We start from the raw sequence: 26,858 nt of genomic DNA, 5'->3' as shown, positions 1-26,858 counted from the left end.
CAGCCAACCGCGGGGCCGAAGACCGCGGCACCACGCTCGCCCGCAGGTTTTCCACTGTTTTCGTAGCTGCCAAACTCTTTTCAGTAACCCTGGCATGAAGCAGATGGCTGCCTGGAACAGAGGCGAGAGAGACGGCGCCGAAGGACGGGAACGGGTAGGGGTCGCCCAGAGGCTGCCGTTCTGTAAAGTCTAGTTTAAAAACCCGCCAAAAGGGAACATCCCTGTCGGTCCTGTGGATAAGACTCCGCGCTCCCAATGCAGGGGGCCCGGGGTTCGATCCCTGGTCGGGGAATAGACCCCGAATGCATGCTGCAACTAAGAAGTCCGCATGCCGCACCTAAAGATCCTGAACGCAGCAACGAAGACTCGGCTAGATAGATTAGATAGATAGATCCGGCGTAGATAGATAAGATAGATTTATATATTTTTGAAATACCGCTAAGGGAGCCCTGAAACTACAACAGGAATTACAGCGCCAATTGCGGTCAGCCTGGAACGGTTTGCACCCTGCCTACCATAATAGTACGTTAGAAAATGGTGTTCTGTTTTTGTTTAAAGGGAGGAAAAAATAATAATAAAATAAAATAAAATAAAATAAAGGGAGGGCTAAGGAATGATGTGTATAAAGGCATGACACACTGAATGATGAAACCCGAGCAAAGGAAGAAATGCACACGTGTGTCCCACAGCCTGAGTGCCCTGGGCCTACCCGAGTCCAGCAAGGACGCTGACAGGCAGGAGAGGCTGAGGTCCCAAGAGCTGAGTGCGCCCAGAGCTCCACCGGCCCAGGCCCAGAGGACCTTGTGCAACAGCCCAGGTCACAGAGCCACGAGCCTCAGAAACAACCTCCCCAGGGCACTCTGGTCAGCGCTGTCATTACCACCGACCTCCCCAATTCTCAAGAGGGGAAAGAAGGAGAAAATTCAGAGATTAATAAACTGAAGTCTATGTTTTCCTCTTAGAGGAAATGTTGAAAAGATACTTTATTCCCTCTCCCCTATGTACACACATCTGCACAACAGAACACTGGAATGGTTATGTCATTAAACTTTTAATTACATAAGTTATTTTCAACAATCATGTTCAAAGTGGAGATTTTCCAGAGGTGCTGGAGTTGGCAGGTGGCCACCACAGCTCAGCCCTCACCCCTTCACCAAATGCCCTCTGTCAGCTGAGGGAAAAACTCCTCCCTGCCCCTTTGCCCTACAAAGTCAGCGAGCGATGGCCCCAAGGATATGGCAGCATCAAGCTGTGTAGAGTGGCCAACTGGCAGGTTTCACCCAGAGATGAGACTTGAGGATCAACCCAAGTCAGAGAATTGGGTTCCCAAGTGCCCGCAGGCATCCAACTCCTGGGCCTTTGGGTCCATGGTGAAGGGAGACCTCCAGCTGCCCAAGCCTCTCATTCATACTCAGGTCAGGGAGGGAGGGCCTGAGGCCAGGCGACTCCAGTCCACCTCCTTTCCGCCAGGAGAGACCTAGGTGCAGAGCTGGCAGTGAGGTGCCTACTCCTGTTGATTTCATTCTCATTTCCACATGCCCATCTGTGAGTCATCCACACGTCCCTGTTCCCACACAGTCCCCCAGGGCTTCGGGGGGCAAGGGGCTCACAGTTTACAGGTAGCCTGAGCCACTTTGGAGCTGGTTCTTCTGCTCAGGGCTTGACAGATAAAGGCCCCAGCTTCCAGGAGCTTCTGGAGGTTCACACCCTTTGAGAAACAAGTTAGAGGATGCAGTAAGTCACGACATGCCCTCAACACCCAGCGAAACAGCAGACTGGACAGAAAACTGTGTAAGGGTGAAGACAACCAGGCCCTTGTTCCTCTGACGACAGGATACTAGTTGCCTGTGGGGTGGTGTCCTCGTGGCATGTGGGGTTCCCCTCTGACTGCCCTCAATGTGTGAAATGGTTTGTAGTGCTGCCACCAGGGAAGGGAGCTCGGTAGTCTTGTGTGGTTCTCCAACTCCAGAGTCTAGCACAGGCCTGGCCCACAGTGGTCAAACACTGAATACTGAAGTAAGGACCGTGAGGCAGAGAGAAACAGGAGTAAAAACACCAACTAAGGGCTTCCCTGGTGGCAGAGTGGATAAAAATCTGCCTGCCAATGCAGGGGACACAGGTTCGATCCCTGGTCTGGGAGGATCCCACACGCCACGGAGTAACTAAGCCTGTGAGCCACAACTACTGAGCCTGCGCTCTAGAGCCCGTGCTCCGCTACAAGAGAAGCCACCGCAATGAGAAGCCCACGCACTGCAACGAAGAGTAGCCTCTGCTCTCCGCAACTAGAGAAACCCTGCACGTAACCCAATGCAGCCAAAAATAAATAAATAAGTGAAAATTAAAAAAAAAAAAAAATTAAAAAACAAAAAGACACCAACTAAAAGGGCCACACTGAAAACCTCCTGATAACAACAGCTCCTGTTTACTGAGGCGCACTGTCTGCTTAGCTCTGGGCTACGCGTCCACATTTCTTATCCTCGTGATGACTCTGTGAGAAAGGTGCGTTATTATTCCCATTTCCTAGGCCCAGAGCTGTGAAGTAATCTGTCAGGTCACACAGCCTGTGTGTGACCCGTGTGACCTAGGTTTTAAACCCAGTTCTGTCTAATCCAAAAGCACAGATGCTACACTGCTTCCAACCCACACTGAGGGCCCTTACTGACTCCAGCAGAGCCCTGGGGGGCTAATTCTACTGCCCTCATTTTTCAGAGAACAAAACAAAGGTCCAGGGGAAACTGACTCGTTTCAGGTCATGGCTTTACCCTTGCAGGGCTCTTTCCCTACAGCCCGGTGCCTCCTCAGACTGAACCGTCAGACTCACACTGAGGGCCTGCCTCCTCGTGGCCTCCATCTGCCATGGTCTGTTATCCCAAAACATATGACAGAACGGCCCTAATCCCTTGGCACCCTTCTCTTCACTACACCAGCACCGCCACAAAAACCCTGAACAAACCCAGCAGCTTCTGTCCTCTGGCTTCAGGCAGAGCTCTGGTCAGTTCAGGGCTGTTGCCACCAGGAGGCAGATGGCATTACCGTATGAACGCCCAAGCCGGCCAGCATGTAGACCAGGTCCTCGGTGGCCAAGTTTCCTGATGCTCCGTGTGCATAGGGACAGCCTCCAAGTCCCGCCACAGAAGAGTCCACGACACTCACTCCCATCTGCAAACAAGGATGGTGAAACACGGCTGTCACTGTGGGGACCAGAGCCTACAGAGCCGGTTCCTGTAAACCTGCCATCTGCTGCCTGAAATCCTTTGGCTTATGATTCTGTCGACGTGAAAATCCCACTGAAAGAAACTGTTCCTCTTTTTAGTTCCTAAAACAGTGTGAGTCTTTTATGCTACACTGTTTCCTCTGCCAGGAATATCTACCCTCCTTCCTTTTACGGTTGACTCCTCACCTTCTCCTTCTCAGCCTAAAAGCCACCTCCTCAGAGGGGCCCTTCCCGATCACCGACCTAAACTAACCCTCTCCCACTGCTGAGGTTTCAGACCCCTGTTGCTTACTGTGTTCACTCACCCACCCCCGCTCCCTCACCCCACTGTCAAGCCTCTAACCCCTCGGGGGCCTATCCCATTTCCCTAGGTCAGTGCTCCCACTTTCCTAACATGACTGTTTCACTTTCTCCTCTCTCCTTAAACCTCAACTCTGAGAAAACAGACGCAGAAGGTAACAGAATCATCTGGCTTAAAGACATGAGCCTCAAGGAGGTAACAGAACTAAAAAGAGGGGAGAAAATAAGGTGGCCCAGGATTGCTCTAGCTAACCTAAAGACAACCGGCTAGACTTAGACTATCACTACAGTAAGGCAGCCTGTAGTCAGACACTCGGAATCTTCTAAGCGGAGGCTGGGCCATGGGACCTTCATTCTGGGCCAGCCCGCAAGAAGCTAGCCTCAAAAGAAACCCAGTCTGAGGTCTCAGTCCAATCTTTGGGGAACAGCATTAAAGGTTCTCCCTCTGAGTGACCGCTGCCTCCCTCCCTCCTTGCTGCCTGCTCTCGCTACACACAGGCACACGCACGCCTACTCGCAGCCCTGTGCGCTAGGGCAGGGCCGGGGCACCTGAGTCCTCCCTGACCCCACCTTAGTCTTACAATGCAGTGCTGCCTGGTCACCTTTCCGCTTCCCTTTTTCAACTGCTTAACTTCTTCGTGTCCTTCAGGCCTCCCCTGGTGAATCCTCCTTGACCTCCCCAGCTGGGACTGGGGCCTTCCCGAGCCCCATGCTTCCTCCCTGCGTGGCATCTGTCACAATGCATTAGGATTATCACCTGATTCTCGACTGTCTCTCCTAACAGACAGATGCAGGCACTTTCAGGGGAGGGTCACATGTTTGTGTCCACCATGGCCAGCCCGCGGCCTGGCACACAGGTATGGGCCTTCAGCACAGTGAACGCTTGCTGAAAGAATAAATGAAACATAGCTGTCCTGCCACCATACCCTTTGGGAGAATGGACATGTGCCTCTATTCTGGGACATACCCTGATTACCTGCAGGGCCATCAAGGTGTTGGCCAGGGCCTGGCCATAGGTGTCATGGCAGTGGACAGCCAGGGCAGCCACTGGCACCTCATGCATGACAGCGGACAGCATATCCTTCATGGTCCCAGGGGTGCCCACGCCAATGGTGTCCCCCAGAGAGATCTCATAGCAGCCCACTGAGTACATCTTCTTGGCGACCTGGGGAAACAAGCAGGTGTTTGGAGGACCTCAGATTCCTCAAGCCAGGGGTCCTTAGCCTCCGCAGAACACCTCCACGTGTGAGACACTAAATTCCTATCAGACCATAGACTCCTTACAACTTTATGAGTGGGAATGATAATCCTCCTTCTACTCATCAGGAGACTGGGACGTAAGGAGCAGAGCTGGTCACTGGGCGCAGGCCCTGGGGCCCCAACCCCTGTGTTTTCCTCCCGCGCGTCTCAAACTCCATCCAGTCCTTCACTTACCACCTTCACACACTGTGTCAGACCCAGGGACCAGAATCAGTAGAACTGATTCCTTTCGCATAGCTCTATCCTTGGTAGGAAGATGTGTGAAATCATGGGTCTGAGGTGCTAGTGATATATTTTTAAGAGAAGTACATAACTATTAAAATTTTTAGAAGCGCACCTGTCAACCCCCAAATCACTGCACAACCGGAGCAGTATGTGCCCCAACTGAGGAGCTGCTGCTCACACTGTTCTGCTGGAGAAGGGGGAGGAAGGGGGAGGTGGGGTCGGGGACGTGGTGCTGCTCAACGGTGGTCTGATGGATAAAGGAAACGGTGAGCCCCCTCCGCGACTGCCCATGTGGGCAGAATGGCAAGGAGCCATGGCAGCCAGCGGGCAGTAGAGGGCGCAGCAAAAGCGGCAGGCTTGGGGGTGACGTGGTGCTGAAGTAAAATCCAGTTCGGCTGCTCTCTAGCTATGGGACCTTGACAACGGACCTGGCTTTCCTGAGCTTCAATTGCTGCTTCTGAAAAACAATGACGAGCCTTTGCAGGGATACAGGGAGGACTGGCGGCAACAGGAGGCTGAGATTCCGAGCGACAGCAGCCACTCTCAATAAGCAGTTGCTACTGTTACCAATGCTCATTTCCGGGTGCTACCTGGTGTGTGGGAAGAGCAAGAGGGCTTTGGAGGTAAGCAGATGGGGGCTGAGACCTGGCTTCACCATTTACAACCTGCATGGCAGTTAGTCTGTTTCCTCAACTGTAAAATGGAATAACAATAACACCAAATTTGCTGGGTGGTTTTGAGGACAAAATGACATAAGTTCTTGGGTTGTTCAAGTTCATTTCCCGCCCTGTGTTCTTCTCAGAGGATGTCAATGGCCTCTCCAACCACTACAAGGAACCCCTCTGCAGAGGATTCTCACCTCACATCACCTGTCCACTGACCAGACTGGAAACTGAGTCAAGGGCTATCACCCTGGGGTAGAGGGCAGGGGCTTAGAGACTCCATGCCAGGCTAGGAGGTGGCCCTCCAGGGGTGAGTGCAGGGCTGTGCTCTCAGAGGGGCTTAATGAAGGAGCTGGGAAAACAAATGAAATCCGTGACCCACCATGAAAGTGTGGCGAGAGCAACCTGTGCACTCAGGGGCAGGCACGGGAGCCAACCCTCACGAAATCCCCCCCCCGCCCCCCCCGCCCCCCCACCCCCCGCCACACACACGCACCTCAGCTACTTTAGCTGGGGAGATCTTCCCTTCGTAGGGGCATCCAAGCACACAGGAGACGTACCTGTGGGAAAACAGGGAGGATTGGCGTCAATGCCCCCGGGCTCTTTGGCCAGCAGAGCTGGGGCAGGGTGGCTGCTTGACACACATCCCTGGTTAGCCTGCACCCAAACCTGAAGCCGGGCGGGAGGCCAAGGGCCTGGGTGAAAGGCTAATTCAATGCTGGTGAGCCGGCAGTGCGGCGCCACAGCAGGGAAGGGAAGAAACTACCAGGCCTGTAGTTCAGGAAGCAGGCGACACACAGAGAGGCAGCCAGAGACCAACAAAGGAGGAAGAGAAGCTAAAGAGGGCAATACGGGCAGCCAGCTGAGCCGCACAGAGTGGGGCCACGCTCGGGAGAGGACCAAGGACGGATGAAACCAAAGCGGGAACGAAAAAGCTGGGCCAGCTGAGGGCCAAGGGATCGGCTGCTCCAGTTGAGTGGCCAGAGGGTTCAAACACCCATTTATTCAACTGATATATACCGAGCTGCCTACAGTGTGCCAGGCACTGGGGAAGCGCGGTGAGCAAGACTGAAAAGATCCCCATCGCCACGGACCTTAAGGTTTCAAGTTAGGGAGGCAGCCGATAAAAAAGTGATCTAATAAGGGAAGGACATAATCTCAAAAAGTGAGGTGCTATGAAGGAAAGACAAGGGAAGTGTGACAGGAGCAACCAGCGGAGGCCAACAACAGTAGGATGGCCCAGGAAGACCTCTGTGAGGACGTGAAGCTGGAGCTGAGATGGGGGGAGAGCCGTGTTCCAGGCAGAGAGAAGAACCAGCGTAGAGTCCCTGAGACCGAAGAATAGGTGTGTTCAAGACACAGAACAAAGGATAAAACAGCTGAGGTATGGGCAGCAAGGGGCAAAGAAGTACAACATGAGGTTGGAGAGGAGGCCACCCGCCTGATCATGGGGTCTTGCGAGTTACGGTGAGGAGTCTGGATCTTGGGTGTAGCCAGCTTCTATGTCCACCCACCCCATTCAGGCTGAGGCTCCATTAAAACCTTTTAGAGTCTTACAAAGTACTCTGCATATTATGAGGCATAATAAATGTCTGCTGGATAAATAAACTTCAGACTCAAACATCTCAGTGTATTTTTCCATCTTAATCCTTCTTCTTTTTTTTTTTTTTTTTTTTTGTGGTACACGAGCCTCTGACTGTTGTGGCCTCTCCCGTTGTGGAGCACAGGCTCAGCGGCCATGGCTCATGGGCCTATCCGCTCTACGGCATGTGGGATCTTCCCGGACCGGGGCACGAACCCATGTCCCCTGCATCGGCAGGCAGACTCGCAACCACTGTGCCAACAGGGAAGCCCTTAATCCTTCTTCTTACTTTCCAATCACTGCTGAGTAGAGAAAAGCTAAATAAATACTGAGGAAGGAGCACAGGCTTGGGAGTCAGGAAGACCTGACATGCCCTTGCTTCCCCATCCATCTATCCGCCCATCGGTTCCTGAGCACCTACTATGTGCTAGGCCCAGAGCTGGGAGAGGGAGTACAGCAGGGACTGAGGTGGGCTCTGCCCTCAAGGAGAGCAGAGTCTAGTGGGGGATGGGAGGCAGAGGAGAATTTAACAAGCAGGTAAGTGCTTTGTTAGAGGATGTTCAGGGGATTCTGGGAGCCCAGAGGAGGGACACCAACTCCACCTAAGGGAAGAGAAAGCTTCCTGGAGAAACTGGCATCCATGAGAGGACCTGAAGATGAGCAGGAGTTAGCCCTGACAAGTAGAATGTAGAAGGAAGAGTGTCCTGAGTCTACAGAAAGCATGTGCAAAGGCCCAGAGGCAGGAGAGAACTGGGCCATGTGACAAATGGAAAGAAATTCCAGTTGGCTGGAATGCAGTGTGCTGAGGAAGCAGGGCCAGAAGAGGGACGTGAGCAATGAGGCTGCAGGGTGACAGGGGCTGAAAAACGCAGGGGCTTGTAAACCATGTTGAAAAGTCTGGAGTTGATGAGTCACTGACAGGTTTTTAACCTGGGAGTGATGTGATCAGATGTGTACTTCTGAAACAGCATTCTGGCTGCAGTTTGTTGTGTGACCTTACAGCAGACTCTTCATCCTTCCTGAGCCTCAGTTTTGTCATCTGGAAGTGGGGACAGAGGCCTCCTTCCTGGGTGATTGTGAGGCTACAATTAGATAATACATGGACAACACCTGGCACTACTGCTATTAAAGGTGTGATGTCGGAGACATCTTAGAGGCCGAGGGGATTCCTCAGGGATGTGTGAAGAGTTGGTGGTGGAGCCAGGATTAAACTGACCTCCACAAACCCTGTTTAGTGTCTGTCCTGCTAGATTCCTCCGGTGAACTGACCCAAAAATCAGGTTTGGAGAAAGCACTTGCCAGGATTTCTTCTGACCAAATTTACTTGGGAAAAGATGTCTGGGTGTGGAGCTTGGGCTGCCTGCACCCAGGATGGAGTCTGTGAGGGATGGTCGCTGGAGTTAGAGCCTGGCCCTATTCCAGAATGGTACTGAGGAAATAAAGAGAGGCAGCACCAATGTGGTCAGACTCACCCCCGCACAGGGATACTGGCTGCCCGAGCTGCCTTCAAGATTTCGTCAAACCGCTGCACACTCTCATCTATGGAGCAGTTGATGTTCTTCTTGCTGAAGAGCTCGGAGGCAGCTCCAAAGACAGCCACTTCCTTGGCTCCGGCAGCAACCTGCCAACAGCCAGGTGAATTCCTTTCAGCATTTTTCTCTTCAAGGAACACCCACACAGAGTGGCAAAAACTTTGTCTAATGGTGAATTTTATGATATATGAATATTGTAAGTCAATTTGTGCCCTTCCCAAAGACATGTTGAAATGCTGACCCCCAGTACCTCAGAACGTGACCTTGTTTGGCAGTAGGGTCACTGTAGATGTAATTAGTTAAGAGGAAGTCACATTAGTCCCTCTTCCCTTATACGATTGTGCCCATGTGAAGACAGACACAGAGGAAAGGCCAGCGAAGGTGGAAGCAGATACTGGAGTGATGCACCTAAAAGCGGAGGAACACTGAGGATTGCCGATCATCACCAGAAACTAGGAAAGAGGCGTGGAAAGATTCTCTCTCAGAGCCCTCAGAGGAACCAACCTGGGCTTCCCTGGTGGCGCAGTGGTTAAGAATCCGCCTGCCAATGCAGGGGACACGGGTTCGAGCCCTGGTCCGGGAAGATCCCACACGCCGCGGAGCAACTGAGCCCGTGAGCCACGATTACTGAGCCTGCACTTTAGAGCCCGCGAGCCGCAACTACTGAGCCCACACACCTAGAGCCCGTGAGCCACAACTACTGAGCCCGTACGCCACAACTACTGAGCCCACGTGCCTAGAGCCCATGGTCTGCAACAAGAGAAGCCACCATAACAAGAAGCCCGCGCACCGCAATGGAGAGTAGCCCCTGCTTGCCGCAACTAGAGAAAGCCCACGCGCAGCAACGAAGACCCAGTGCAACCAAAAATAAAAACATAAATAAATTAAAAAAAAAAAAAGAAGGAACCAACCCTACTGACACCTTGATTTAGGACTTCTAGCCTCCAGAACTGTGAGAGAATACATTTCTATTGTTTTAAGCCACCTAGTTTTTTCATATTTTATAATGGCAGCCCTAGGAAATTAATACAGTGAATTACATCTCAATAAAAAAGAAGCCTTGGCCTTCCCCAAGGACCAACAATGCTGCTGCCGTCACCACCCTGGAAGTCACTCTTAAAAGAAGCTTTTTGCCTAAATTCGGAATCAACATCTCCAATGACGTTCTCATGTAAAATTATAAGAAAGTTGACAGATACTAGCAACTACCTTTAACTCTTGTGGAGAGCTCGATCACCTTTCTTTAAAGAGGAGATGGGTAACAACAACAAGAGCTAACGTTTATTAAGCACTTATCTTCTACCAGGCTCTTACTAAGCAACTCATATGCATCCTATCTTCTGAAATCCTCACAACGTTAGGTACCATCATTAACCTTATTTTATAGGCAGAACCTGAGGCTCAAAGAGGTTTAGCAGCTTGTCCAGATCAGAGAGCTGGGAGTGGCAGGGCCAGGACTGCCCCCAGGTCTGTCTGACGGTGCCCATCACCGCTGGAGACAAGTCATTCAGACAGACATCCTGGGACAGGGACTGAGCCCAGGGACAAGACAGAGGCCAATGCCATCAATCTCATTTCAGGGGCCCCCACCAAAAACAAGTCTCTTACCGCTGCCTGGAAGCCTTTGAAATTTGGGGTCAGCACTGGGTAGCTGATGCCGGGAAATTTCTGGATGCCCTTCATGACTTCAGCGTGGTCAGCCATCTGAGAGCCAAAGGAGACACTGCCAAGTCACCACCAAGGGCAGGCAGAGAGTTCAGGTAGAGAAAACCGTTTTAGCACAAAATCTCTGTTCTCCAGACCCTTGGAGAATGAGTCCTTTTGCGGAGCTGAGTCTCCCCAATGCTCTTACTATTTGTTTGGCTGCTGATGAGTGAGAAGGCTCCTTGGCATGGGTGGGATCCCCAGTTTCTCCACATGGCTAACGCTGCCCACTGTACATAAGGAGCAACTGCAGCAACGGTACTTGTAGCCATTTGCTGAGAATGTGCTCCGAGCCCAGCACTGTGCTCAGTGCCATCTAACTCAGTTAGAATAGGATCTTTCTTCCCACTTGACTATCTCTGTGAAGCAGGAGTCGCTAGTCTTTCCTCTTCACAAATGCAGAAGCCACACCTCTAGACAGGCCTAGAGATTCTAGACTTCTTAGAGCCAGAAGAGACCTGAGAGGTCACCTTGAAGCTGGAGAGGGGAAGGCCTCACCAAGCTCACCACGCAAGTCGGGGCAGAGCCGAGACTGAATCCAAGCCACCTGCCTCCCGGGGCATGCTCTTTTGCTGCACATGCTACTGAGAAGCACAGAGAGCTCTCAAAGCCAGAGACCTGGGAACCTACGTTCCTGACTTCTACTGACTTCCAGGGCAAGTGCAAAATTTTACACCCCTCTCATCTGAGACATGCCTGAGGGCTGGGGCTCACCTGGGGAACCCATTTGGGAGACACAAAGCTGGTGGCTTCTATAACAGGGAGTCCTGCTTCGGAAAGCATGTCTATCAGTTTGATTTTCATTGGAGTAGGTATAATATTCTGTAATGCAGAGAAAAACCAGAAAAGACAGGTTGGCAAAGTCAGTAATAAAATGGTCTCAGAATGCAGCCTGTTAGTTCAAAGCTTTTACTACAGCAAGCACTTCACTATCTCAACTTTCAAACACTAACATGAATTCACATGTAATCCTGGCCAACAGGTGCAGAACAAGGCTTGTCTTAGAGTTCTACAGATAGCATTTTGCAGTGGAAGCAGTTCCTCACTTGAAAATGAGTTAATACTGACATGGAAAAAATATTTTCCTGTCATACAGGCTTTTAAACTAAATTTTTGTTACTTTATGACCCCATCATAAACAAATTGCCATGGCCTGAAAGGGCAGAGATGACTAACCTTCTGGGTCCTATGAGATGTGGCCTCCAAAGGGTCACAGCCTCCCCCTTCTGTCTCTCAGCTGGCACAGGATCTCATCCTCACATGATCAGCCTACTGCTTCTCTGTCCCTCATCATGTCTAGCTGCTCACCAGACTCTGTGGACTCCTATCTCCAAATCCACCATCATTATCCCATGTATGTTACGGCATGGTCACAGTCACTCTACCAATTCATCCCACACAGGAATCCTTATAAAACACAGTCTCCATTATCTCACTCTCCTGCTCAAAAGCCTTCCATGGCTCCCTAGTACTTACAAGTTAGGTCAAAAATCCTAAAAACTCCAAGTCCTTCTCGCCAGGTCCGTCCACCCCCAATTTCTCTCCCACTGCTTTAATCTATTCCACAAGTAATTTTTGAGAGCCGTCTATGTTCCAAGGATTGTGCTAGGAGCTACAGATACAGTTGTGAGCAGAACAGACATGATCCTGTCCTCAGAGAGCTTACAGCTTATTGTTTCCAACCAACACTCACTATTAAAGGTAGGCTGATCATGCTTAAAAAAAAATTTTTTTAAAGAGGTTTTCTTATTGAAAAAATAATTAATACATGATTATTTCAGAAAAACATGCCAAAAACAAAAGAAAACCACCCTTAAAACCTCCCAGAGATAACACTCTTAATACCCTGATAGGTAACTTTCTAGATCTGTGCAGTCCAGTACATTAGACATGAACCATACATGGTTATTTAAATTTTAATTAATTAAAATTACCTTAAAAAATTCAATTCCCCAGCCACACTAGTCGCATTTCAAGTGCTCAACAGCCACAAGTGTCTAGTGGCTACTGTATGGGACAGCTCAAGCCTAGAACACTTCTGTCTTCACAGGAAGTTCTATTGGACAGCACTGTTCTATGATCCTTTTCTAGGCAGATGCTCCCACACATATATAAACTTTTTTGTTTCTTACACAAAAGTATAAGATTAAATATATATATATAGACACTATCTTATAATCTGATTACATCTTAATATACTCCTATATTATTAATGGCTTCTCAATATTCCATTTTATGAAGTCATTAATGTATCTGAGTTATCTTTCCTCCTACTGAACATTTAGGTTGTTTCCAACTGTTCTGCTGTTACAACAGGGTTTTAAGGGACATCCACAAGGCTAAATCTTTGCATGTGACTTTCACGACTTCCTTTGGACAAATCCCCTTATGTGCAATTGCTGGATCAAAGGCACGCCCTCACCTTCCCTCTGCACTCCTGCAGCACTTACCTTCCACCCCCACACAGGGCCTTAAGGTGGACCCGGGGTCACAACACTGTGGCTGAACTGTCACAGGTGGCTGCCTGGCCTCCCCGACCCGGCCCTAAGTTGGGTATAGTTCTGCACCCACCACATGTAACTCTCAAAGCCTGCAAAAACTTTTTTGGTTGATTTCCATCCTTACCTTTTCATTTTGTAGTCCGTCTCGGGGACCAACTTCCACAATTTTCACTCGCTTTGGGAAAGTACCCACAGATGAGGTGCTAACCTTGGGTTTAAAAGAGGAAACAAAAGTAACAGGAGGAAATTGTCACAATTCTCCAGGGGGGCAAATCTGAAAGAATGTATCCATCTTCACTAATACTGAGACAAGAAGCAATATTTCTCACCCTTTAATTCACATTTGCTCTGTTTTAGAATCAAAAACAACAACAAAAAATTCACTTAGAAACAGGAATAGAGTAAGACAGCAGTCCGCAACCTTGTTGGCACCAGGGACTGGTTTCGTGGAAGACAATTTTTCCACGGACTGTGGGGGGGGAGGGGATGGTTTCGGGACGATTCAAGCACATTACATTTATTGTGCACTTTATTTCTATTATTATTACATTGTAATATATACTGAAATAATTATGCAACTCATCGTAATGCAGAATCAGTGGGATCCCTGAGCTTGTTTTCCTGCAACTAGATGGTCCCATCTGGGGGCGATGGGAGACAGTGACACTTGAAGTGTGTTGCTTATGTCCAGTCTACTCCATAAGATGCAGTTTGTCACTTGCCACTCACTGATAGGGTTTGTGTGTGTGTGTGTGGTACGCGGGCGTCTCACTGTTGTGGCCTCTCCCGTGGCGGAGCGCAGGCTCCAGACGCGCAGGCTCAGCGGCCATGGCACACGGGCCCAGCCGCTCCGCGGCATGTGGGATCTTCCCGGACCGGGGCACGAACCCGCGTCCCCTGCATCGGCAGGAGGACTCTCAACCACTGCGCCACCAGGGAAGACCCTAGGTTGTTTTTTTAAACAAACCTATTTGCGCTCTCAAACACAGATGTCCCCAAACAGAACTTTAATTACTCCTAAAGCCCAGTCCGACTTGAGTCTTCCTATCTCAGTAAGAAGCATCACATGCACCCTGTTGCCTAAGCCAGAAACCTGACTCATTCCTTCCCCACTCACCACGGCCTATAAGATTCTTATCATCTGACTCCTGCCAATCTCCGAGAACTCATTACTGGTTCCTACTGTTCTGCACCCACCCCTCAGATGGGTCACTATCCTCCAGACCCACCAGCCTCTCTCCCACAGCAGGGCCTCAGGGCTCACAGTTCCCTCCTCCCAGGATGCTCTTCACCTGGCCCTTCCCACACCTGGCTCCCTCTCATCTTTCAGTCATAGATAGACCCCTCTGACTACCCTTTGTAAAGCTGCCAATCCCCTCACCCTCATTATTTTCTATTTCAGGACTATAATTACTTCCTTGAGAGCACTGCAAGTAATGCCTGATCAATGATTCCTCCAGTAGGATGTATGCTCTATGAGCGACTTTGGCATAACCTCCACTTCCTCTCACGTTTGACACTGTGCTTGGCACAAAGGAGGCACTCATTAGTTATTAAAACAACAAATAAATGCCTGAAGGGCCCCAGAGGAGGGCAATTACTCAGTGTGGTGAGAAGTAGTCTTGGATTTTGTGGGGTTGTGGGGATGGACGGGGCTCTGTTCTCTTATAATCATAGGCTGGGTGATGACAAGGAGAGTGAGTCTGAGAGGAGATAAAACCTTCAGCAGTTGAAGACATTAAAAAAAGGCCCCGAGTCTCCTCTGTGTAAAGTCTGTCCTATATAAAGTCCTCCATAGAAAATCTCCCCCTACCCACCACCACCGAGTAATACAAGGCTTTTTTCCCCTCTTTCCTCTATTCTTCTTACTACTACTTAACACTGTTTAAATTAATTACATTCTACCAGATTTGCTCTGGATAAACATATTGCAATGGGGCAAGGGGAGAGGGGTACTGGGAACCTGATAAGGATCCCAAATTCCTGAAACCCTTAAGGAAGGAAATATTCCCAGCTATGAATCAGCTGTAACTTAAACAACTCACCTGAATTGGCCTTGGTTTTAGCCAGCAAAGCTTCCTAGAGACTAAGGTGATGAGCCACTGAATTTCAGGAAGTCAACAGGCTAGGTTGGAAGGTCCCTGCAAGTTAAATATCCCTCCAAAAGGGATGTTCAGCCTCTGCTGGTACCCTAAAAGGATCGCACTGGAATGTAAGCTCCATGAGGCAGGGACTTTTATTCATTGTTATGTTTCCAAGGCCTTGCTACCTAATATGGGCTCAATAAATAACCAGTGCATGTTGTTGAAAGAATGTAAAACCTGTTTCCAAGTTCCTTTTATGAGAACAGAATAAACTCAATTCTACTTCCTTCCCCATAACAACTCTTCATACACGAACAACAAAACAAGCATTTACTATTATTGAAGCATTTACTATTTGCCAGGCACTTAGAAGAGCCTTTTACATATTAACCCATATTATCCTCTCAACAACCTTATTAGGTAGGAAATATTATAATCCCCATTTTACTGTGAGAAATCTGAAGTCCAAGGAGATTAAGTAATTTTCCCAAGGTCACATGGTTAGCTAGTCACTGAGCTCATATCTGAACCCAGCAGTGTGGATCTAGAGCCTATGCTCTTAACCCCTAGGCCATGTTGCCTCTGCCACCCTTCGGTCCCCCCAGTCTTCTCTCACCTTGGTTAAACACCCAGTTCATTCCCTCTGTAAAGTTCTGCATGGAATAATTCCCTCTAACCACACAAATCCTGGGCCACAGCCTCCTGAGCTATGGTACCTATATCAACAGCTAAAACTGACTAAAGCCCAGTGCTAACTTCCAGACATCAGCACCTCATTTAGTCCCTACACGACAGGAACTATCACTATTCCAGTTCCACAGAGGAGGAAACAGCCTCAGAAAGACCCCAAATCACACAGATAGAAGTGAGGAAGTTTGGATTTAACCGTCTGGTTCTGACATCAAGTCTGTGCAAGTTACCCCATGGAGGGAGGGCCTACTACCAGCAATTCCTTACACCAGGAATTTTTTCAAATCACATTTACATCCATCATCTCATTTAATTTTCTTAACTTTTCAAGTTGGACTTATTGCATTTATTTGCAATGAGCAATCGGTGGGGGAAGGTGGTCTAGTAGACACTGAAGTGGTTTTCTGAGAGGAGCCCCTACTGCCAAGACAGTGTAATTTTTACCAGTTTAAACTCCTCCTAAACTCTAAGGCAACAACTCAGCAATCACTTACTAAGAGCTAGAACAATGTTAAATGCTTTACTTACGTTTTCCTTAATCTCCAAACCAACCCTGAGGTAACGTTTTCTCATGTCATTGATCAAGAAAACCGGGGTTTAGAGACCTGTCACTCAACCGAAAAAGTGGCTTCAGAACCACTGGGACATCTCAGCTCGAGCTTTACCCAACACAATGTATTCAACCCTTTATACAATTAGGTCTCCTACACTTTCCTTCCACTCACTGAACATGGGCAAGAGGTGGAAACACCACGATCAAACTGGCCCAAAGTACCATTCCAAGGGAATCACAACTGGCGCACGTCATCCAAGTCCTGCTCGGCACGCTGGGGTAGCTCGCCAAGCGTCCCCAAATGCAACAAGAGATGGAAATGGAGACGGCCGGAGGGGGATGACCTGGGTTTCTCCACTCGAACGGGCAGGGTAATCATGATTTTCCTTAATGAGGGACTTGAGGAAGTCTTAAGCTCAATTACAGGGAGACAGATGCCAGGGTCACCAGAAAGAGCACTGGCCAGGGAATGAGGACGCCTGGGATGGCGACCCAGGTCTCCAAGACCCGGGCGAGTCGCTCCCCATCTGTGGGCCTCAGTTTCCCCATGTCCCTCAAGGGATTTGGACGGGTCAGAGAGGGTCCAAGATTCCAAAGCCCTCCCAACCCTGGCCTGATGTGCTGTCCGGCTTCGCCTCTCAGAGAGCAGCCGCTATGGGCCAAGCCCCCGACCCTGACCATCACGGTGCCTTCAGGACCGCCCCTGGGCGGGCTGGGGCACTTACAGCCCGGGGGGACGCCAAGCCCACCAGTCTCCACAGGAGCGCCTTCTTCACTGCCGCCATCTTGGCCCAGCTTCCCCGGCGGCAACCCAGCGGAGCCCCACGTGACCACCGACAGCCAGGTGGGCAGGGCCCTGTCTGTGGGGCGGGGCCTCTGGAGCGCCGTGGTGACGCCTTACGCTGGCTCCGTTCCCAGTCTGTCTACGTTTTTATTTCCTCTGGGCAGTGTTTCCTTAGCCGTTGTTTATGCGCGCCCTTTGTGTGCCAGACGAAGTGAGGCGCTAGGACTAAAGATGAACAAAAATTAACCAAAGTCTCTGACTTAATGGGTTTGTAGTCTGGGAGGTGTGGGGAGACAGATATTAACAGTCACACTAATAGTTGTAGAATTACCTTCCGCATTAATAAGATGAAGCATTACTATTTGCCACGCACTGTTCTGAGTTATTTGCATGTATTAACTCATTCATCACGATCTTCAGGACTTAAATGCAGGCAGTCGACTCCGGAGAGAGAAGCATCCTTTGATTGAAGAATGAGTAAAATTTACCCAGGTAAAGAGGATACAAGAAAAGCTTTCCCGACAGAGCATAGCATATGCAGAGGACCCGAGGCAAAGAAATTGAATGCCCAGAGCAGTGTTTTTCAAAATGTGTGTTGTACCTCATTGGTAATAATATCAATTTAATGGGTACTTTTTCAAAGAAATAGAACAGAAAATATCAGAGTGCATTGTGTAAGTAGTAAAGCTAAGTACTGTACTGCTTTACAAAACTTTTGTTTGTTAATGCCTAACAAACTAGGTTGCACTATAAAATAAAATTCTTTCTGTAGGCTGCAATTAGAAATGTTTGAAAACATTGTTTTAGAGAGATGAAAAGAAGGCCACAATGACTGGAGAGCCGGCAGGGAGTTAGAAGGAGTCTTCCTACTAAGATGGGAGAGATTGACAGGGACTGTGCCACAGGGCTTTGGAGAACACGTTAATAACAGCTATCCTAATAGCAATGCTTTTGAAGGATTTTAAGCAGGAAGATACGATCAAATTTGCATTTTGTAAGTAGTCACTGTGGCTACTGGGTGGGTGGATATCCAACTAGTAAGTGCACTGACTGGCATTCTCAGGAGAGGCAGAGAAGGCACTGTCCCTCTTTTCAAGGGACTCAGATTTTAGCTAGGGAGAGAACAAGACATGATAAGTGTTTTGTTATGCTTCCACAGCACCAAAAACTTTCTCCATCATAACAGAGCATTACTGACAGAATCCTCAAGCCTGCAGCTAGAGGGCTGAACTTGACCCCAAAATACTAGCGTGACATTTAAAATAAATATGACATTTGAGACTTGTACACTGAAAAGTACAAACCATTGCTGAAATTAAAGAAGACATAAGTAAATGAAAAGATATCCATGTTCATGAATTGGAAGATTTAATGTTGTTAGGATGTTAAATACTACCCAAAAGTGATCCACAGTTTCACTGCCATCCCTATTTAAATCCCCGTGATGGTTTTGGCAGAAATAGAAAAAAAAATGCTACATTTCATAAGGAATCTCAAGGACCTTGAATAGCCAACATGTTCTTTAAAAAAAGAACCAAGTTGGAGCACTCACACTTCCTGATTTCAAAACTTACTATGTTAATTAAAATGGTGTGGTACTGGCATAAAGGGGGACATATAGACCAATGGAAGAGAATAGAAAATCCAGAAATTAGCCCTTGCATATATGATCAAATAATTTTCAATAAGAATGCCAAGACCATTCAATGGGGAAAGAACAGTCTTTTCAACAAATGATGCTGGGAAAATTGGATATCCATATGCAAAAGAATGAAGTTGGATCCTTACCTGATGCCACATACAAAAGTTAACTCAAAATGGATCAAAGACTTTAACTGGTTGTTCACTGTGGTGCCCACAATACCAGGTACATGGCTGACATTAAGTAAATATTTACTGTAAGAGTAATTCTAGCAAATGTATGAGAGTCGGCCTAGGGTTACCTGCAGTTAGAATCTTATTTTAATTCAAGATGTGAGAAAAAGAACAACTGGAAAACTCCAAGTAAGTAGAATGAAGGCCAAAATAAAAGGTAGAAAATTAAATGATATAGGGAAAAAAGTTACAATTGAGAGGGAATCATCCAATTAAAAAAAAAAGAAAACTGGCTTTTTGGGACTAATAAAATTGACAACATTGTATAAGCACATTGATCACACACAAAAAAGCCATGAATAAAACAAGAGGACAGAATTAAAGACACTGCACTGTTTAATATACAAATTTATGGACAATAAATCTGAAAACTTTTTTGAAATGGATTTCCTGGAATATTATAACGTTAAAAAGTGGTTTGAAAATAAAGGAATCTCCCCCCATCCACTAGGATGGCTATAGTCAAAAAGACAGAAAATAAGTGTTGGTGAGAATGTGGAGAAATTGGAATCTTTATACATGACTATATAAATGGTGAATATAAATGGTGCAGCTGCTGTGGAAAACAGTTTGGTGATTCCTCAAAAAGCTAAACTTAAAATTACCATACGATCCAGCAATTCCACTCCTAGGTATATACCCAAGAAAGCTGAAAAGGAGGAACTCAAAGAAATAACTTCTTCATCAATGTTCATAGCAGCATTTCTCATATCCCAAAGGTGTAAACAATTCAGGTGTTCATCAGCTTGTGAATGGATAAACAAAATGTGATATATATGTACAATGGAATATTAGCCTTAAAAAATCCATTTGACCTAGTAATCCCACTCTATATACTCAAGAGAAATAAAAACATATGTCCACAAAAAACTTGTACACGGATGTTCATAGCAGCCTATTTATAATTAGCTGGAAAGTGTAAGCAACCCAAATGTCCATTAAGTGATGAATAAGTAAATAAAATGTGGTGGTGTGCCCATACAATGGAATATTATTCAGTCATAAAAAGAAATAAAGTACTGATATGTGTTACGACATGCATCGACCTTGAAAAAATTATACTAACTGAAAGAAGCCAGGCACAAAAGACCATATATTGTATGCCTCCACTTGTGTAAGGTACCTAGAACAGGCAAATTCACAGAGATAGGAAGTAGATTCGTGGTTAGCTAGGGCTGGGAGGGTGTTGAGGGGAGATGAGAGTGACTGCTAAAAGGTACGGGGTTTCTTTTGGGGATGATAAAAATATTCTAGGGGCTTCCCTGGTGGCGCAGTGGTTGAGAATCCGCCTGCCGATGCAGGGGACACGGGTTCGTGCCCCGGTCCGGGAAGATCCCACATGCCACGGAGCGGCTGGGCCCGTGAGCCATGGCCACTGAGCCTGTGCGTCCGGACCCTGTGCTCCGAAGACCCCACATGCCACGGAGCGGCTGGGCCCGTGAGCCATGGCCACTGAGCCTGTGCGTCCGGAGCCTGTGCTCCGCAATAGGAGAGGCCGCAACAGTGAGAGGCCCGCGTACCACAAAAAAAAAAAAAAAAAAATTCTAAAATTGATTGTGTCGATGATTGACAACACTGTGAATATACTAAAAGCCACTGAATTGTACATTTTAAATGAGTGAATTGTATAATGTGAATTATATCTCACTAAAGCTGTTTTTTACATGGCAAAAACATAATAAATAAATTGAGGGAAAGTCCCTGAGATGACTGACAGTAGAGTCCATTGGGCCTCAGAGGCCCAGTCCCACCTTTCCACCTGCTCGAGGTTGACCGGCTGGGTCTATGGCCCAAGAAAGTCCCCCCAAGTGCGGTGTCTTGGGCCTGGAAAAGGTCTCCTCAGCTGCATCACATGTCCCCTGGTGGCCACTGTGGCAGGATTGCCCACCTTCAGAAAATTCTCAGCCCATTAACAGACTATGGAAGTCACTTTTATCAGTTTTCTAAAATAAGCACAGTGAAAAAATATTTTGATGGCAGAAGATGGGAGGACGTGGCCTCCCAAAGTCCCCGGCTGAAAAGTCCAGACATGCCTTGGGCCACAATTTTGTAAGGGGTTCAATCCACTCTTCACTGCAAACTATCCAGTCCTGGCCTGGTAATCCCAGCACTGAATTATTTGAGACATTTGAATTGAAGGCAAACCCAAGGAGTTCAACTTACTCCTCTCCACTGAGAAAGATCCTCCATAGTAGACTTCCTAAGGATATTTGATATAATCTAGAAAGTTTAAGAGTTGGGGACACACCTTGAGCCTCCATTTTGTAAGGGGGTCCATCCACGTGGTTGCACAGCAAACCATCCTGGCCTGTGACCCTCCACTGAGCTATTCCACTGAAAGAAGCAACACACCTCAGATCTCGATTTTGTGAGAAGTCAGACCTACTAATCTCCATTGTAACCATTCTGGAATCTGGAATCCTGTCCTACAGTGTGGATTTACTCCAGACTTTAAGATGCAATCTAAAAGTCTTAGAGTTGGAGACATAGTCTGGGACTTGAGTTTGTAAGGAGTTGGATCTCCCTGTTTCCAATGGAACTATCCTGGAATCAAGCCCAACAGCACGGATTTACTCAACACATTGCATGCAGTCGTGAAGACACAGTTGGGACCATTCTTTGGGATGAAATTTATAAGGATTTGGATCTACTCTTCTCATTAGAATCATCCTGGAATCACGCCCCGAAGCATTCCAGACGTTCAGTATCTACTGGAAAATTTACAAGTTGAGGACACACCTGGGGCCGTGATTTTGCCAGGAGTTGGATCTATTTGAGGATTCACCCAACAGGATTTACTGGGAACCTTCCATACAATCAGGGAGACTGGGGTGCCAAAGCGTCCAAAAGGTCTGAGATGCTGCCTGGAGCCATCTTGTTGCCCCGCCATCTCCTTCCGGTGGGAAATGGCGGTTGGAAACTTAAGAGAAGTTGGAACTTCGGCTGTTGAGTCTCTTGCACAACTTTTGCTAATTTTGTTTTAGGTATTTTATATCTTTTGTTAAGGTAAATGGAATTTTTTCATCGTTTTCTAGTTTCTGGACTGTAGGTATGCAATTGCTTTTTATTGATGGATCCAAAAACCTGCCAAAGTATCTTATTAATTCTAATAACTTTTTCTTTGGCCATGCCTCGAGGCTTGCTGGATCTCAGTTCCCAGACCAGGGATTGAACCAGGCCCCGGCAGCGAAAGCCCCGAGTCCTAACAACTAGACCGCCGGGGAATTCCCCTAATTCTAATACTTTATTTGTATATATTCTTTGAAGTTTTGTATGTGAATAATCCCATCATCCAAGAACAATGACTGCGTGGTTTCATCCTTTCTGATTCTTACGCCCCTGATTTTTTTACTTGCTTTACTGCATTGATTAGGACTTCCCAAACAACACTGAATAGTAACAGAGATGCTTGGTGCCCCATCTCACACCTGGTTGGAAGAGCTTTTTTCTAAACATCACGCCTTTAAGTATAATGTTTGCTGTAGATTGTTAGTGTTACCAAAAGCAAGTCGTATGCCCGATGCACAGTGAGGCCAAACAATACCGAAACATCAGAGTTTGGAACAGAGAAAGGTTTAGTGCAGGGCCATGCAAGGAGGCGGCTGGCTCATGTCTTAAAAACCCTGAACTCCCTGAAAGCTTTCAGCAAAGCCCGTTTATGGGAAAGGTGAGGGAGGGGCGTGGTTAGCTCTTGCAAACTTTTGGGTCAGATCCTTTGTTCTTGAGGCCAGGTCACGATGTTCCTATAAACCTCCACTAAAACAAATGTTAGCAAATACCAATCAGGAACTTGAACGGAGAGACCGAAGCTGGTGAAGCTGTCACCTTAATGGCAGTGTCCATATACTTTGGTTGCTGAGCCCTCCATGGACTGTGACCCATGGAGACTGCTGCCACCATTAGGTCAAGGGCTGGGCCCAGCCAGTGGGCGGCGTGGCAAGGGCTCTGGAGTTCTGCAGGACACAGCCCTCAGCCAGCCCCCCTGGGCCTCCCAGCTCACCCGCCAGCCTGAGGCCGGAGGGAGAAGGCCGATCCTCCTCTCACTGCGCTCTCTGCCGTGATCACTGCCAGGCTGACCGGTGGCGGAGCAGCATCTCCAACTGCTGCACGACAACAGTCTCGCGCTAATGGTCATGCGCCAGTGGGCGCTTGCCAACAGTTACGCACCTGCCCGCCCCCATTACAGTGGCAGATACACCTGCAGGTCCGGCTCTTGAGGCCGAGTGGGCACAGGCCTGTGCTGCCCCCTCGCCTTCTCCCCGGCCGCCTGCTTCACCCTCCTGTCATAGTCATCCCTGCGGGGAGCTGAGCAGGGGTCATGGATGGCCAGGCCAGGCTGGGGGCAGTGGCCGTGCGTGGGGCAGTGCAGCACAGGGCAAGCTGGCTCCATCGGATGTGGTGCACGAAGCTGTGGCTCCTGTCCAGCCCCCCGCCAGGCTTGCAGCAGAGCCCCGGCCTGGGACACGGCACTGCTTCCTTCTGGAGCCACGGTGCCCGGAGCTGCCGCTGCCTCAACGGCCCCAATGGCCACCCTTCTGCCCCATATTCTTTTCCATTATGGTTTATTACAGGATACTGAATATAGTTCCCGGTGCTATACAGTAGGACCCTGTTGTTTATCCATTCTATATCTAATAGTTTGCATCTGCTAATCCCAAACTCCTAGCCCATCCCTCCCCACCCTCCCTCCCTCTTGGCAACCACAAGTCTGTTCTATATGTCTGTGAGTCTGTTTCTGTTTTGTAGATAAGTTCATCTGTGTCATATTTTAGATTCTACATATAAGGGATGTCATATGGTATTTGTCTTTCTCTGTCTGACTTACTTCACTTAGTATGATAATCTCTAGGTCCATCCATGCTGATGCAAATGCCATTATTTCATTCTTTTTTATGGCTGAGTAGTAGTCCATTGTGGATATATAGATACATGTATCTATATATATGTATATCACATCTTTTTTTTTTTTTTTTTTTTGGCTCAAACAGGGATCAAACCCGGGGCCCTTGGCAGTGACAGGGCAGAGTCCTAACCACTGGACCACCAGGGAATTCCCAACTATACACACCACATCTTCTTTATCCATTCATCTGTCAACGGACATTCAGGCTGTTTCTGTGTCTTGGCTATTGTAAATAGTGCTGCTATGAACATAGGGGTGCATGTATCTTTTTTAATTATAGTTTTTTTCCAGATATATGCCCAAGAGTAGGATTGCTGGATCATATGGCAGCTCTATTTTTAGTTTTTTGAGGAACCTCCATACTGTCTTCCATAGTGGCTGTGCCAGTTTACATTCCCACCAACACTGTAAGAGGGTTCCTTTTTCTCCACACCATCTCCAGCATTTGTTATTTGTAGACTTTAATGATACGCATTCTGACCGGTGTGAGGTGGTACCTCATTGTAGTTTTGATTTGCATTTCTCTAATAATTAGCAATGATGAGTATCTTTTCATGTGCCTTTTGGTCATCTGTATGTCTTCTTTGGAGAAATGTCTATTTAGGTCTTCTGCCCATTTTTGATTGGGTTAGTACTGTAGTATTTATTTTTAAAATTTGCATATAAATGGACTTGCACAGTTCAAACCCATATTGTTCAAGAATCAACTACATATATATACACTTCCATGTTTTAGCTATTGTGAATAATGCTGCTATGCACATGGGTCTACAAATAATCTCTTTGAGATTCTGTTTTCAGTTCTTTTGGGTATATATCCCAAAAGTGGAATTGCTGGACCATGTGGTAGTTTTGTGTTTAATTTTTCGGAAACTGCTATACCGTTTTCTGCAACCAGCTGCACCATTTTACATTCCCACCAGTAACGCACAACAGTTCCAATTTCTCCATATTTTTGCCAACACTTGTTATTTTCTGGCTTTTGTTTTTTGATAATAGCTATCCTAATGAAGTGGTATCTCACTGCGGTTTTAATTTGCATTGCCCTAGTGCTTAGTAATTTTGAATATCTTTCATGTCTTATTGCCCATTTGTATATCTTCTTTGGAAAAATGTCTATTCAAGTCCTTTGCCTTTTTTTTTTTTTTCGGTACATGGGCCTCTCACTGTTGTGGCCTCTCCCGTTGCGGGGCACAGGCTCCGGAAGTGCTTAGTAATTTTGAATATCTTTCATGTCTTATTGCCCATTTGTATATCTTCTTTGGAAAAATGTCTATTCAAGTCCTTTGCCTTTTTTTTTTTTTTCGGTACATGGGCCTCTCACTGTTGTGGCCTCTCCCGTTGCGGAGCACAGGCTCCGGATGCGCAGGCTCAGCGGCCATGGCTCACAGGCCCAGCCACTCCGCGGCATGTGGGATCATCCCGGACCGGGGCACGAACCCGTGTCCCCTGCATCAGCAGGCAGACTCTCAACCACTGCGCCACCAGGGAAGCCCCCCTTTGCCCATTTTTGAATTACTTTTTTGTTGTTGTTAATTGAATTTTAGTATCTCACTATGTATTCTGGATATTAATCCCATATCAGATATATGATTTGCAAATATTATCTGTCATTCTGGGGGTTGCTTTTTTTAAAAACTCTCTTGAGAGTGCCTTTTAATGCACAAGATTTTAAAATTTTCATGAAGTCTTTTTGTCTATTTTTTCTTTTGTTGTCTGTGCCTTTGGTGGCATAGCCAATAAAGCACTTGCAAATCCATATCATGAAAGTTTTGTCTTATGTTTTCTTTGAAGAGTTGTATTGTTTTAGGTCTTACATGTAGATATTTGATTTGTTCTGAGTTAACTTTTGTATGGTGTCAGGTTAGGGTCTAACTTCATTCTTTGCATATGGATATCCAGTTTTCTCAGCATCATTTTTTGAAAAGACTGTCCTTTCCCCATTGAGTGGTCTTGGCACACTTGTCAAAAATAATTTGTCCATATATGTGAGAATTTATTTCTGGTTTCTCTTTCATTCCATTGGTCTACATGTCTGCTTTATGCAAGTACCATTCTGTTTTGATTACTGTTGTAACTAACAGATTTTTTTGTGTGGAATCTTTAGGGTTTTCTATATATAAGATCATATCATCTGCAAACAGAGATACTTGTAATTCATTTCCAATTTGGATGGCTTTTATTTTTCTTGCCTAGTTGCTCTGGCTAAAACTCTAAGTACTATGTTTAATATGATGAAAGTGGGAATTCTTGTCCTGTTCTTGATCCTGGAAGAAAAGCTGTCAGTCTTTCACCCTTGAGTATGATGTCTGATGTAGTTTTTTCATATATGACTTGTATTCAGTAGGTAGTTTTCTTCTGTTCCTAGTTTGTTCAGTGTTTTTGTCATGCAAAGGTGTTAAATTTTGTCAAATGCTTGTTCATCATCAATTGAGGTGCTCTCATGGTTTTTTTTCTTCATCCTGTTACTGTGGTGTGTTACACTGATTGATTTCTGTATGTTGAACCATACGTGAATTCCAGGAATAAATCCCAGTTGGTCAGGACATATAATCCCTTTACTATACTGTTGGATTCAGTTTGATAGTATTTTGTTGAGGATTTTTGTACTAATGTTCATAAGGGATATTGGCCTGTAGTTTTGTTTTCTTGTAGTGTCTTTGTCTGGCTTTGGTATCAGGGTAGTATAGAATGAGTTAAGAAGTGTTCCCTCCTCTTCAGTTTTTGGGAAAAGTTTGAGAAGAATTGGTGTTAGCTCTTTTTAGTTCTTCTTTAAATGTTGGTAGAATTCACCAAAGAAGCCATCAGGTCCAGGGCTTTTCTTTGTCAGGGGATTTCTTTTTACTGATTCAATCTCCTTACTAGTTATATATCTATTCAGATTTTTCTATTTCTTCATGATTTAGTCTTGGTAGGTTTTGTGTTTCTAGGAATTTGTCCACTTTCATCTAGGTTATCCTATTTGCTGGCATACAATTGTTCATAGTTC

The 26,858-nt window shown here is 47.0% G+C and overlaps 1 protein-coding gene across 5 annotated transcripts; it reads right to left on the bottom strand.

Moving 5' to 3' along the window:
* Positions 1 to 1,035: 1,035 nt before the first annotated feature.
* On the bottom strand, positions 1,036 to 17,178 carry HMGCL (3-hydroxy-3-methylglutaryl-CoA lyase). 5 transcript variants are annotated; one of them, XM_024125743.3, is made up of 10 exons: positions 17,033 to 17,087; positions 15,026 to 15,171; positions 13,105 to 13,188; positions 11,194 to 11,301; positions 10,384 to 10,479; positions 8,716 to 8,864; positions 6,158 to 6,221; positions 4,482 to 4,679; positions 3,034 to 3,159; positions 1,036 to 1,708 (listed from the first exon to the last, which is right to left on the bottom strand). In XM_024125743.3, the coding sequence occupies exons 4-10, from the start codon at positions 11,281 to 11,283 to the stop codon at positions 1,607 to 1,609; spliced, it is 825 nt and encodes a 274-aa protein (XP_023981511.1). In that variant the 5' UTR covers positions 11,284 to 11,301; positions 13,105 to 13,188; positions 15,026 to 15,171; positions 17,033 to 17,087; the 3' UTR covers positions 1,036 to 1,606. The 5 variants fall into 5 exon arrangements, with proteins under 5 accessions (XP_023981511.1, XP_007121155.2, XP_028343538.1 ...); XM_007121093.3 differs by lacking the exon at positions 15,026 to 15,171 and having other exon boundaries at positions 4,491 to 4,679; positions 17,033 to 17,178; XM_028487737.2 differs by lacking the exon at positions 15,026 to 15,171 and having other exon boundaries at positions 17,033 to 17,133.
* Positions 17,179 to 26,858: the final 9,680 nt, after the last annotated feature.

This window comes from Physeter macrocephalus, chromosome 3, assembly GCF_002837175.3.
Source record: "Physeter macrocephalus isolate SW-GA chromosome 3, ASM283717v5, whole genome shotgun sequence".
Lineage (NCBI taxonomy): Eukaryota > Metazoa > Chordata > Mammalia > Artiodactyla > Physeteridae > Physeter > Physeter macrocephalus.
Note: the sequence above shows the minus strand (reverse complement) of the source record. Positions and strands in the feature narration are given on the sequence as shown.

Bases quoted from the DNA above. Each gene is read 5' to 3' on its own strand.
- HMGCL (XM_028487737.2), bottom strand. From the start codon at position 17,092: ATGGCGGCAGTGAAGAAGGCGCTCCTGTGGAGACTGGTGGGCTTGGCG. The intron at 8,865-10,383 runs GTAAGAGACTTG...GGCTGTTGGCAG, and splicing joins TCAAAGGCTTCCAGGCAGCG to GTTGCTGCCGGAGCCAAGGA. The intron at 6,222-8,715 runs GTGAGTCTGACC...GTTTTCCCACAG, and splicing joins GCCAGTATCCCTGTGCGGGG to GTACGTCTCCTGTGTGCTTG.